The 12,707-nt window shown below is 41.6% G+C and overlaps 1 protein-coding gene and 3 non-coding genes across 4 annotated transcripts; 1 reads left to right on the top strand and 3 right to left on the bottom strand.

The window, feature by feature from the left end:
* Positions 1–232: 232 nt before the first annotated feature.
* Positions 233–10,055, bottom strand: LOC125009116 (meiosis 1 arrest protein-like). Its single transcript, XM_047586811.1, has 4 exons — positions 8,255–10,055; positions 7,895–8,083; positions 2,565–2,736; positions 233–285 (listed from the first exon to the last, which is right to left on the bottom strand). Exons 1-4 carry the CDS (start codon positions 8,510–8,512, stop codon positions 233–235), a joined length of 672 nt encoding a protein of 223 aa, XP_047442767.1. The 5' UTR covers positions 8,513–10,055.
* Positions 6,172–6,243, top strand: trnaa-cgc. Its single transcript has one exon. It is a non-coding gene; the product is annotated as a tRNA-Ala (tRNA).
* On the bottom strand, positions 7,001–7,072 carry trnaa-cgc. The gene has a single exon. It is a non-coding gene; the product is annotated as a tRNA-Ala (tRNA).
* A 1,723-nt stretch (positions 10,056–11,778) lies between the features above and the next one.
* Positions 11,779–11,852, bottom strand: trnai-aau. Its single transcript has one exon. It is a non-coding gene; the product is annotated as a tRNA-Ile (tRNA).
* Positions 11,853–12,707: the final 855 nt, after the last annotated feature.

The raw sequence follows: 12,707 nt of genomic DNA, 5'->3' as shown, positions 1-12,707 counted from the left end.
ATGCATTTATTGATCTGAACACATTATGGGCTTTTGCTCGTGGTGGCTAAACTGATTTTTCACAATCTGGGACGTTTTGAAGCCGACCTAGGCCTGGGTAGAATTTATTCTGGCCGCCCAGTTAAAGTTCTTATCTTTGATTTAAGGCCGCTTCAGTTTTTAGCCAGATGAACTCAGTGGGGTCAGTGTAGCTCTTGGATGCGGCTCTTTTCCTTTCTGTTCTAGCTGGTTCCTAGAGAACGTCATCCGAGATGTCGGAGGGTTTGCTTTGAGTAATGTCGCAGGCTGAAACGTCACGAGAGGCACATTCAGGGCACAGGTTTTACATGCAAACCCAGCCCAGGTCAAACTAATCGCTCTTCTGATTAATGGCAGATGGGTCGTGGGTGGGATAAATAATAGTTTGCTGTTTACTTTAACCAAAATCTTTATTTTTTTTTTCCTGTCAATCCTGACAATCATGTTATTTTTTTATTTCATGAACATGCAGGAGCCCAGTGGGTCATTGCAGCAAACTAGCAGCAGTTCATCAAGTGTCTGGAAATGTGTGCGTGAGTGTTACTGTGGATCCGTCTGAGTGACTGAGGGCGAGAGTGGGAGTTTGACAAGTTGACATCTTGGTGGATCTCGTCTTAATTTACAATGTTATTTATATTTGTGCTCTGTAGCTTCAGTGGGTGTCCCCGTTTCACAGAACACTGCCACAAAACCCAAAATGCTCTTACAACTGGTTTTAAAATGATACGTGCGAATAAAAGCAAAAAAATGTGAAAAATGTGAATGCGACACAAGCAGCAGTGTCGCAACGAAAGACCACGAAATGTTAATGTGATCCAGCTAATTTCAGTAATGACTGGGGGGTAAACGCTTTGGCGAAGTGGCCTGGATGAGCACGAGATGTTTGACGTATTAATAAGGAGACGAACTAGCAGCAAATCCACCAGTAGCGAGGGTGGAACAAGTGATTGCAGCGCAGCTTTAGCAACAGAGACAGCTGGTCTCCACTCGTAATTTACAGAGGCCAGTTAGAAAAAGCTCAGCGAGAACAATAATAAGTCGATCCATAACGTCGTTATTCATTTTTCATTACATTTCTAAGTTCAGAGGAAGAACATCTGCGGTGACGGAAAAAAACGTGAGATGAATTTTCAGAAAACACGAACACACCCAACGCTTCTGCGACACTAACACAGCTCAGAACATCAACAAGCCGCCCAAACACCAGCGCAACCGGACGCACAGTGTACGGAGATTTTATGGTGACAACAAGCATCGCTTCTCCACTGTGGAAATAAACCCTTCCTGATAAAGACGTGGGAACGTCAGCACCGCCGGTGTCGGCGTGATTGCGCGGCCGGGTCGCGTAGCATCAGCGGGCGTGAGTGACGGTCGTGCCTCCGGCGTGACAGCGCTGCAGCGAACGCTTCTTAGAAAAAAACAGCCCTGGGGAGGGACACGCCGATCTGTTCCCAGCTGCGTCGCAGCAGCTAAATGGGCGTGGGCCTCGTCAAACTCACCATTTGAAATGCGGTGACTATAAAACCACGTTTCCACGGCTCCGTTCCAAACATTCCTCCGCTGAATGCCGCACTTTTTTATTAGGTATCGGAGAGAGACGCAAGTAAGTTTGCCTCACATTGATTGATGAACACAATGCACATACGTTCTGCTGCAGGGACTCTTATAGAATTATTCCTGGAGATATTTTCTAAGTACTTTATTTCTGCTCCAAGTTAATCAACGCAAAGTTTTATTGGGGGAAAACTGGGGCAAAGCTACACGGATGATTATTTTTTTCACATGTTACGTAAAAACAGAAGAAAGGAAACGCAAAGTAAACAAATTTGCTAGTTAGTGTTGCATAACTGATATAACTGTGTCAGGTGAGTCAAAACTCATAACGGCGTCAGCATCGCGTTTCCACCCTCACACACAGACTTAAAAACCCCGCACTCACAGCCCGTCCACTGCAACAATAACTACTTATCACCCTGGGATAAACAGCTCACATGCCAAATAAATCGTTTTCCAAGAAAAGCTGCACTGTTTACGGTCAAACCGGATCTTGTTATTCTCTCCTCCTCGCACGTTTGTTTCTTTCTCACTTCCACCTCCCCTTCGTTTCTCCAAAACACTCTCTACCCGTTCACACCACATCACTTGAACTTTGTAATTACAAAAAAAAACAAAAAACATGACATATGATCGTGGCAGCGCGAGAGGACTGGCAAACGTTTGGACTGCGGCCAAGTTCTACATAAATTGTGAGCACTGTAAATATTCGCTGCTGGAAATGGGTCAACTCTACATGGAGGACGGTTGAGAAAGCACCAGAGGAACAGTGCGCGCGGAACGTACGGGGGAGTGAAGTCTGCACAGGAAATAGATAGCAGGCCGCGCTCGTGTAGTTTCTTTAATGCTTCTTGGTTGATGCTTTAAGTGGAGCAACATGTGCCGGCGCTGGTGTTTGAGCAATAGCGCGAGTTTGTGCAGTGACAAACCTACTTTCTGACTCTGTCGGTGTCTGAACACGTTCATTATCTTAGCCTGCACAGTTTCCCTACCTTCAGTCTCAACGTGCGCGGCCTCCGGTGAAAGACCGTCTCGGTCCCAGTCAGCGGCACTGTGGACCTCCACCACCAGGAGACGCTTCAGGGACATCAGGTCGGCGTCTTTGAGCCCCGTCTCCAACTGGTGGACGACGCCGCGGCCGGGCTGGCTGGTCACCACCGTTATCTGTGGAGAAAGTGAGTCAGAGAACGGAGTAAAACAATTCAAAAAATGAGAAATATTGAATCATGTTAGACAAAGAGAGAATAAAAGAAAGCGCAGCCTGTGGTTCAGTGGACTTTTTTTTTAACAACAAAGGGACGAAGGAGATGGATGTTACACGGGGGATTTGCAAGAGATGTCGTAAGAAAATAAAAACGCACAGAAGCTCTGACGTGCTATGAAAGAGGGGACTCACCTCACACTACTGTATCTAGATAGTTGCACTTGTAAAACAGTAAAACTAAAACATATTATTGCATATATTGTTATTGTAATACTGCAAATGGTTTAAATCATTTAAATCGTTTTCAGGCCAAGGACCACAAACTGATGTGAGATGTGTTATATATTAGTGCTATTTAAAAATATACATCATTATTATCATTTTGCATTCAATATTAAGCTATTCACATAATACACTGGTTCAAATATACACATATATATATATATGTATGTTTTTTATTTCAAACATGTACAACAGTACGGTTGCAAACCTAAACATAGCCTGACATAAAAAGGGGCGGGGCCTGCTGGATTTCACACGGGGACTGAATGTGATTGGCTCAGCAGCGATAGGGGCGGGGCCTGCTGGGTACAACAGGCTTCGATTGACAGGTCTAGCGTGGTGCACTGTTGAGGTTTTCTGCCTCCATTTACTAAAATATGTTTCGTCCATGTTAATGCATAATTAAAGACATTTAAATTTGTGGTGGATAATGTAAAAAAAACACATAAAAAATGTCCAATCAACCAAAGATTTTGCAACCCCCACGGTTGAAGACCCGTGGTTTAAACCCTAATCTGTTCAAATATCGTATCGTGATTTAAGTACTTTCAGTATTTAACACAGCGCTACACTAGACCTGTCAATCTAAGCCTCTTGTACACTTTAGGCCCCGCCCCTAATGAGAATTTAGCCATTGTAGGATGAACAAAGTCATATCTTATCTTAAGCTATACATCATGTTAATGTTAAAACTACAGTGGCTGAAGAGCCCTGTTGAGGCCACTCCAAACAAACACATGTGATGTCATATTAATAATCAGCCACATCAAGCTTGGCTACTACTGTTGAGTTGTTCCAGCTGGTTTAACGCAAGATCACACAGCGTCCTCAAAGGAACACACAACCTCACCACACCAAAGCGTTCTTTGTGTGTTTCTCTTGTTCTCGAGAGGCGTGACACGCAGTGAATTATAGTTACTAAATTGAATGCATGATGTCAGAGCCACAGTCCAAGTACAGTCAATTCCCACCACAACATAAAATGGTTGCGGGTCATCTGTTACAATCACCCAACTTTTAACTTCCCACACTGTTAGGCCATGTTTTCGCCGAGACCATTAGCTCCGCTCTCGCCTCATGATCTGCAACCTTATATTTTCTATTTCTAACTATTATTAAATGCCTGAAACCGAGGTTAATGCGCTTCTGAATGTTTGCACGAATCCATTATTTCTGTGTCGTGCATTTGCACAAAAGCCACTATCTTAAAATAAGCACTAAAAATCTGATAATGGAACGATATGAAATTAGTTTTCTGTGGAATTTACATGCCTAATGTTGGGGGAAAAAAAAAAAGATAAACTGATGATAGGCTCCTCCGGATTCAAATTAACATTAGCAGAAAACGATGATTATAATAGGATTATGGATGCATCCGGTGTCTGCTTCTGGCTGTTGAGACATAAGTGGCACATAATCATGAATGAGACCGTAAGCATGAACGGTATAGAATCTATATAAATGACAACATGTATCGCATTAGCGGCCCAGCACCACAGCCACAGACACACATGAATAGGGCCGTGTCTCTGCTTAGTGTCTCCCTGTCTCCTAACAGCGCTATTCATATCCTCCGCCGTCTGGAACAGTGGGTCTTAGTATAATCATCTGTCCAGGGCTTCCGAAAAAACGCCGGCCGGATTTAAAAACCCTCATCAACAGTCGACGGCGCGGTGTCCAGGGGACATGTTTAAAGTTTAACAGAGAGCGGCAGCGACGGCCTCCTTTTTTCCCCCCACTCTCTCCTAATGTGCTGCGTGTTTATAGTTGTGTGGCTGGAAACTTTTGCAAAATATTAGCCTCAAACTGTCTCTGAATTATGTAACAAACACAAACTTATGGTAATATGAAATGGGCTGCATCCAAGTAGTTAGTAGCCCCGATCTTCCGTTGACACCAACGGCTTCATCTGCTTAAATTATAATGAAATGATGTAGCGTTCATTAGCGGGTGGAAGCAAATTAGACGCTAATTGGAAATGACATGTAAAAAAACAGCTAAATAAGGGAACCTCTTTACGTATGAGAAGTGACGGCCGGTTGGATATTCCAGCGAGGGAAGCGCTACAAGCTACTAAAGCTTTTCGGTTTTTTCAGCTCTTTCTAGTCTGACGGTTGAGTAGCAGACGAGCAGAGTCCATCTGGTGCATTAGAAATGAGCACGGGGCTGGTTTTAAGTGGACTCTTTCATACGTGATGTGAAGAGTTCTCAGCCACTGAAATGGACGGTTAACAGAGCCCGCTCAAAAACATGCTAATGAGGTTCCTAATTCAATATGCTTTTTTTTTGGAGCCGCTAAATACGCGGAATTGGACCCGAGGAGAGCTCGTTCAACAGGTGTAAGTGGAGCCTCTTCTCTACATTAGCATGAAGTACAAAGCCTGAATGTCAAAGGAGGTCTGTTCAGTCTGAGCTAGTGCGCAGCTTTGGGGATGCTCTTTTTATAATGTATATCCTCCTGAGACCCGGCGTCCTCATATGGGGACATCATGCTTTATGTTTGTTGCAGCTTATTCTGCTTCATTTAGACCTGTTGTTCTCATGAGGAGACACTTTCGTCTGCCATGTACTGGTGGTGAAGGGTCAATACATGTGTTTACATATGGTTTCTAGTTTGATATGACGTGAAAATTTAACAAATTCACAAGTGCTCGTTTGAGGACGTTGGGATTTTGTCGTTTCCAGTTCTGATTTTTGCATTAAATTACACAGTTTTATATTTTCAAAAACTACTTCCTGTTCAAAGATGATGCTTAGTTTTTATACTTCTTAGGCCCTACTAATCCCAAATACCTAAAGATCTTAATCGTATCTTAAAGAAGTTAAGGTGCATAACAAACAAATGCTCGGCTCTCAGGAGGATATGTGGAGAATTTAGAAAGAAACAACTAAATATTTGATTGAAGACTTCATATTCTGTCCAAAAGATGCCAAATTGACAAAGAAATGTTTTACCAACCCTTACTCAGTCGCAAATGTATCTTCTGCTGAATCTGGGCTGGGAACCTTTTACAACTTTTAACAAAACATATCCAGTCATTAGGCATCGCCAATGGCAGCAAAGCCAACAACATATAAAAATCATTTTCATAGTATTGTTGATGTGGGAGCGTGGGGATGTAGCTCAGTGGTAGAGCGCATGCTTCGCATGTATGAGGTCCTGGGTTCAATCCCCAGCATCTCCACCTCTTATGCCATATATACGCAAAAAGACCCTCATATCTTCCACAGACAGATAATTTACCATTTAGGACGTGATGGATATGTTCTTAGTCGAGTTTTATAGGCATGCTAAGGAAGTTCAGGATCCAAAGTGAAGAGGTTAACCTTAGGTCCCTGAGCTCTGTCAGTCTGTCAGTTCCCATAACCCTTGTCCAGTTGGGAGTGAGTGAGACGTGGGTGATGGCACCTTCAGTATTTCACATTTTAACACACAATTCCTTGCCTGCAACATTAAAATGAATTTTAATAAACACACAGCTTTTTTCAGAGTCTGGCTGAAGGAATTAAGAGGGAGGCTGCATCCAAAAACATTAGGATATATACATATCATCACCTGGGTCACAGACGTAAGAGGGCGGCCCTGTCAAAATCTTGCTACATGGAAAACTGATGTAATATTTATGAGGATTATTCATGTCAAAGGTTTAGCAGTGATCATAAGAACTCTTTAATTGTAACTAATGCTGCTGTGTTGACGTTAGGTCATCTTTATATTGTGGTCACTTTGCTCACTTGTACCAAAACAAAGAGCTTAAACAATTCATAACTCATTCAAACAATTATCTGAGTGCAGAAGATACAATCCAAAAAAGCATTGAATAAGGTCAGCTGGACTTGTAGAATTTCTTGAAGATGTTTCGCCACTCATCCGAGTAGCTTCTTCGGTTCTGACAGTTCAGAAGATACAGTGAACTTCATGTGTATACATGCTGCAAGAAATGGAGATGCTGGGGATTGAACCCAGGACCTCATACATGCGAAGCATGCGCTCTACCACTGAGCTACATCCCCATATTTTTGCTGTTGCAACACCATGAAAACATTTTTTTATTTTAAATCTTTATTGTATATTGACGTCTGAAATGTTTCCTTAAAAGTCTGCCAGCTCAGATTCAGCCGAAAATACAATTCTGAGCGAGTGAGAGTTGGTAAAACAATTATTTTGGGTTCTAAAAGCAAAAAAGCTTCCCACAGGCATACTACAAAAATAAATTATGTTTTAATTGGTCGTCCAAAAGGTCGTCTGAAGAAAGGCAACTGTGATCCTGCACCTGGACTTTTCAAGAAATCTTACAAGTTCAGTTGCAGGATCACAATTCGTTTCACCACTCATCCGAGTAGTTCTTCAGTTCAGAGAGACTAGTGGGAAGATGAGGTTTAAAAAGGAAAAGTCTGTGGGTAAAACTCATCAGAAACTAGCTTGACTCGTTTCTGTCATAACCAGAAACAGGTGTGACGAATTTCCATCAACGGCCGGGTGCTAACCCGTGGTTAAGGAGGGGGACCGTGTGGCTATGCTACTCATCCTGTGAATGGTGCTCAAACGAAGCCATTGTCAGGTTTGGGCGTTTTTTTTTTTTGGTTTGTTGGCTTAACTGCCACTGAAAATGCCTGATGACTACAAAATGTTTTGGTAGAAAACCTCCTGCTGGGGAGGTCTCAGTCATCCAGGTTATGTTGTATCACAAACTGAGCAGAGATAATGGGTTGCTGTGATTTGATGAACAGGAAATGCTGAGGAATATTTATTCTTATTTGTGTTAACAGCTTGGAAGGAGCACTGCCTGATTTTTTTATGCATATAAACAGAAGTGAAGGTCTGTCTGTGCTCACCTCCACAGATATGTTGCCGCTGCCTGCGCTGGTGTGTCTGATGTACTGTTTAAACTGCTGCAGACTGTCCAGCACTGCCTGTCGCAGCAGATCGCCTCCTCTGGTCGCTCCCCTGATGAAACCCTCACACGGGATAGACCTCAGCTCCTCGACGCAGGAATGCAGCCTGGCCAAGTTACCGCGAACCTGCTAAAAATACAAAGCGACAGGTGGAGAAAAACGCATGAAGCTGAGACACGGTAAAGGGGACAGGTGGAGGAAAAGAGGCGATATATAATCTACAAGAGGAGGCAATAATAGAGAGAGGCCGTGTGTTTTCTAGTAGAACGATTTCACCTTCTTCTTCTTCTTCTGTCTTACCACAAATGGAAGTAGACATTCCTGCTGCCTGCTGATTGCGTACAGGCTGAGCAGCGGTATCCTGCTGGGCCCGTCCAGGCTGCAGGCCAGGGATAAGAAGTTATCCAGAGCGTCGCAAAGCATCGCGCAGGTCTCCGACCACCAGGGCGGCGCCGCCTCCACGATCAGGACTCTGGCGGGCTGCTGCGGGAAAGAAGAGGACCAGAACACCAAACTCCCCGAGGCGGAGGAAGCCGCGGGCCGCTTTCTGCTATCCATGGACACCTAAGAATAACAAACACGGATCACCGCAAGGCATGAATCACATGGATAGACAAGAGCCTAACAAACTTCATTATGTGAAGCCCCGATGAAGAGAACGTCTGTAATTGATGTGGAAACGCTTCCTGCAGCCGACTGCTTCGAAACCACCATCAACTCGTTTTAATGTAACCAACTAGGACACGATGTTCTACTGGTGTTGGGTTTTCACATCGCGCAAAGCTCTTCCAATACATAAAGGCCATACTTCATAGGAGAAAAAAGTTCCAGCCCATTTTTGTTGAGGTCACGTAGTACTTTTCTATTCTGTTCTACTCTATTTTCCAAGAGCAAGGTGCAGCCTTCAATCACTGTGTTTTGTTTAAGATTCAAACACGTTTCAGTGCCATATAAGACACAAAAACGTAGCAAGTCTTCACATCCGAGGAGCCAGAATGAAATCTGCGACGATTTCCACTGAAAGAAACTCCGACAGATCGACTGAGAGACAGTTAGGAGGAGTTCATCTGATAGGAAAAAGGTCCATGTGCAAGAACGTGGTCACAGCAGACGGAGAGAGGGGAAACCCCCACATCCATCACTGCATCTGAAACCCTGTCATTATGGGAGATTATGTAAAAACCTTAGCGAAGGGAAATCCCTTACTTAGCAACGTCGGTGTCTCCTCATCCTGACACGCGGCCTTTTTAGCCTTTTTTTTTTTAATCACTTAGTCTCCGTATATGAGTGAGCAAGAACAGACCAGACCTCTGTGTGTGACAAATAGTGGAAATGGCGAGAGGTCACACAGGTTGAGGTGGCATTTTGTTATTTCTCAGAAGTTGATTTGGGAATCTTGTACATACTCATACAGGTTCAAATTTTGTCGATTAACGAAAGATTTATCAGCAAAAACGTAAATGAAGCATATCCCTGAAAATAATTTGTCACTGTGATTCTTTGAGTGTGAGATACAAATACGTATTTTCAATAAAATCAGAAATCTTTCAACATCTGGCATTTATAGAATGAAATCGACAGCAGACTGATTCATAATGATAGCAGGCGTTTGTCCTAGACTGAGTAAAGGATGGCAGATATCTCCAAATAGCATAAAAAAAAAAAAAAAACAGACCAGGGTTTAGGATTTACTGCAGGGGCTTTCAAAGGATAATTTCGCCTGCTAATATCCTTTCTACTTTGAGTGATGAATAAATTGTCTGCTGTCTGTCATGCTGGTCCAAATCTTGCCACAGGGTCCCTGCTGGTGAACCGACAATCAAAGCACTAGATGCATCATCTGAACTAAAAACAGAAGCAGAAATAACAACAAGAAAAACACTTGAAAGCTGGGGCTGCACTTAGGACTGCAAAAGCTACAGACAGAAGTAATCACCCTCAATCAAAGCTCTGAGCTCTGAGCGCTCTTTAATCAAACCCCGGCTCTGAGACCCCGCTCGGCTTTGAGACCGGCTATTTCACAAAGCGAGAGCCCGTATATGAAGCGTACGCTGCGTAAATATGTGAGCAGCTTGATCTCCTGCCCTCTTCATCTCATCGGAGCCCAATTCTGTCCTTCCCAGTCCTCACGTCTTTCAGCTCCACACCTTGATCTTGCATCATTTCTCACCCAGACTATTCTCTGTGCAAAGACAAATACATGTCGCCGGGTCCAGACCAGCTAATAAGCAACGGTTGGTGGGTTGGTGTCCGTCCAGGTGGATTTCTTCATTTGATTTTTACACTAAATTTCAACGAATATCTTTGTGTAGTCTACAGTATGTGGCAATAGCTGACATATTTATTAGCACGAAAAATAAGGACACATTTTTAATAAGTTTACGCACTCAAGAAGTGATAAAATAGCCTGTATATAAAAGAGATAATGTGTGAATGGCTGAGGAGAAGGCCGACTACTCTGAATGAATCAGCGACCTATCAGTCAAATAGAAAATAGTATTTCTAGTTGTCATGTAAAATAGCAGCGCTGTAATCACGCCTTACAATAAATAAATAAATAAAATTGGTTTAAAGGAATTTGTCCTTTATTAGATTAATATACTTATACATCATCTTCAAACACACTAAAAAATAAAAGTCTCACTCCAAGCTAAATTCAAAACTTGAGCCCAGATTATAATAATAAAAGCGTAAAAAAAAGGACCAACTATAACTTATTACTTAAGTTTTCAAAAGCCATAATCCTCAAATGAAGTATTTCATTACAATTATATCTGTTTTCAGTTTTGCTTTGGCTAACAGTTAGCTAACGTTAACCTAAGAGTCATTGTAGCTAGTTAGCATTACCGTCGCTAAAGTTATATTCCTTCCACTCAGACCTTCTTCTGCTGGATAAATATTCAGTACACATATTAAACACTCACTCTGAAGAATATTTAGACATGAGTATAAAAGCAAACTGCACCAACAAACCAGAGCAACTCATCAAACAAATGACCAACCTTGACCCGTTTCCTCGCTAGCGGGCTAATGCTAATGCTAGCTAGCTCAGTGAAATGGACCAAACATTAAAGTCATGTCAAAGTTTATTTCTGAAGCGCTTTTAAAAACAACCTCAGTTGACCAAAATGTTGTACAGATATGTACAATAATAGTGCATACATTTAATAATAAATAAATAAAATGTATTAAAAGTGAGCACAATTAAAAATAAAAACAGTAAATAAGTAGATAGAGAATAAAATATTTGCTTAGTATTGGTAAAGCACATAAATAAAATAAAATAAATTGTATGTTCCTGCTGTTTGACCCGTCCATTTGTTCACATTATAAGCAGCGTTTAGATAAGTATTGATACTGCCGATACCAGGTCTAATTTATTTTATTGGACTTATTATTTTACTTATTTCTTTTTTAGTGTTTGAAACACTTGTGTATTTTGTTTGGTTTTTCTGTTGTTGTATTCACTTGGCTATATAGTAAATGATGATGTATATTATGTATGTGTGTGCTGCTACCTCAAAATACTAATAGTTTAAAATGAAATAAAATACCCTGATGTCCATGATCTGAAATATAGCACTTTTTTAGGGTGTATTTACACAAAATAACTTAACATTAAAACAACAATAAAATAATAATTTACTCTGTATCTCTAACCACTAAGTAGTGTACCTGTACCTGCTATTATTTATTTCTATGACTGTAGTGACTAGGGACTAGATAGATGCTTTAATTAGTTTTAAGTAGTTTTTATAGTTTTTATACTTTTTTTCCACTCCTGTATTTCTACCCACTACTTCACAGTTCCCTTTAAAAGTTCATGGCCCGTACGGGGATCGAACCCACGACCTTGGCGTTATTAGCACCACGCTCTAACCAACTGAGCTAACCGGCCACGCTTGGAGGCCAAATATACGCCTTCTTCCGGAATTGTTCAGGAATAGTAGCTTCGATATTCATACATATGTAAAAAGAAAGAAAAAAATATTTTAATAAGTAAACGACAAACGTTGTCAGCTAAGTAATAAAATAAAAGCCAACTTTAACATAACAGTTTCCTAGCCAGTAAATTAATAGTAGCTAGTGCTAACAGGAAGCTAACCTACAAAGGTGATTCATGAGAAGTTCTTTGAAGGAAACATGTCTGTCTATGGTAAGATGAACCATTCTATATATCTAAAATGTTTTATAGATCATTTGAATGTTAATATTAGTCTAATCAATTAACTCAACTTAAACAAGCAATTATTTGCTTGTTCCAACATCTCAAGTGAGACGTTTCACTGCATTATCCATATCTCACAGGTAAATAAACTTACTGCTGGTGGGTTCTGGTGGTAAAATAAACTGGTACTGGGTAAAATTAACCATATCTTAAAAAACGTTTCAATGTCATCCAGCCAAATAAAGATGTCGAAGAAAATAAGTTCCCATATTCGCTTGTTTTGCTTTGAAGATCACTGAAAACCTTTGCATCCTGTCCTGTTCGGTGTTCCGTGTGTTCATTCCCATTCATTTTTAGATGAATAGAAGAGAAAGATCAATGAGAGGCCAAGTGCGGGGACAAAAATGAAAGCCCGATATGGAAATGTGTTCCCGGTGTTCGGCCCCCGTTTTGATTTAAGGGCTTTGCAGGCATCAGGGCCTGTGCCAAGCCATGACGGTAATCAAGATGTGGAGGGAGTTTGGGGGAAATGAAATATGAACATTTTTGCAGAACGTGCGTGTGTGTGTGTGCGAAGTAGCTGTG

This window comes from Mugil cephalus, chromosome 1 (genome assembly GCF_022458985.1).
Source record: "Mugil cephalus isolate CIBA_MC_2020 chromosome 1, CIBA_Mcephalus_1.1, whole genome shotgun sequence".
Classification (NCBI taxonomy): Eukaryota; Metazoa; Chordata; class Actinopteri; order Mugiliformes; family Mugilidae; genus Mugil; species Mugil cephalus.
Note: the sequence above shows the minus strand (reverse complement) of the source record. Positions and strands in the feature narration are given on the sequence as shown.

Coding starts and splice junctions, on each gene's coding strand:
- LOC125009116 (XM_047586811.1), bottom strand. CDS start 8,512: ATGGATAGCAGAAAGCGGCCCGCGGCTTCCTCCGCCTCGGGGAGTTTG. Junction 8,084..8,254: donor AATGTCTACTTCCATTTGTG/GTAAGACAGAAG, acceptor TTGTATTTTTAG/CAGGTTCGCGGTAACTTGGC. Junction 286..2,564: donor CGCGCACGTTGAGACTGAAG/GTAGGGAAACTG, acceptor GTGACGTTTCAG/CCTGCGACATTACTCAAAGC.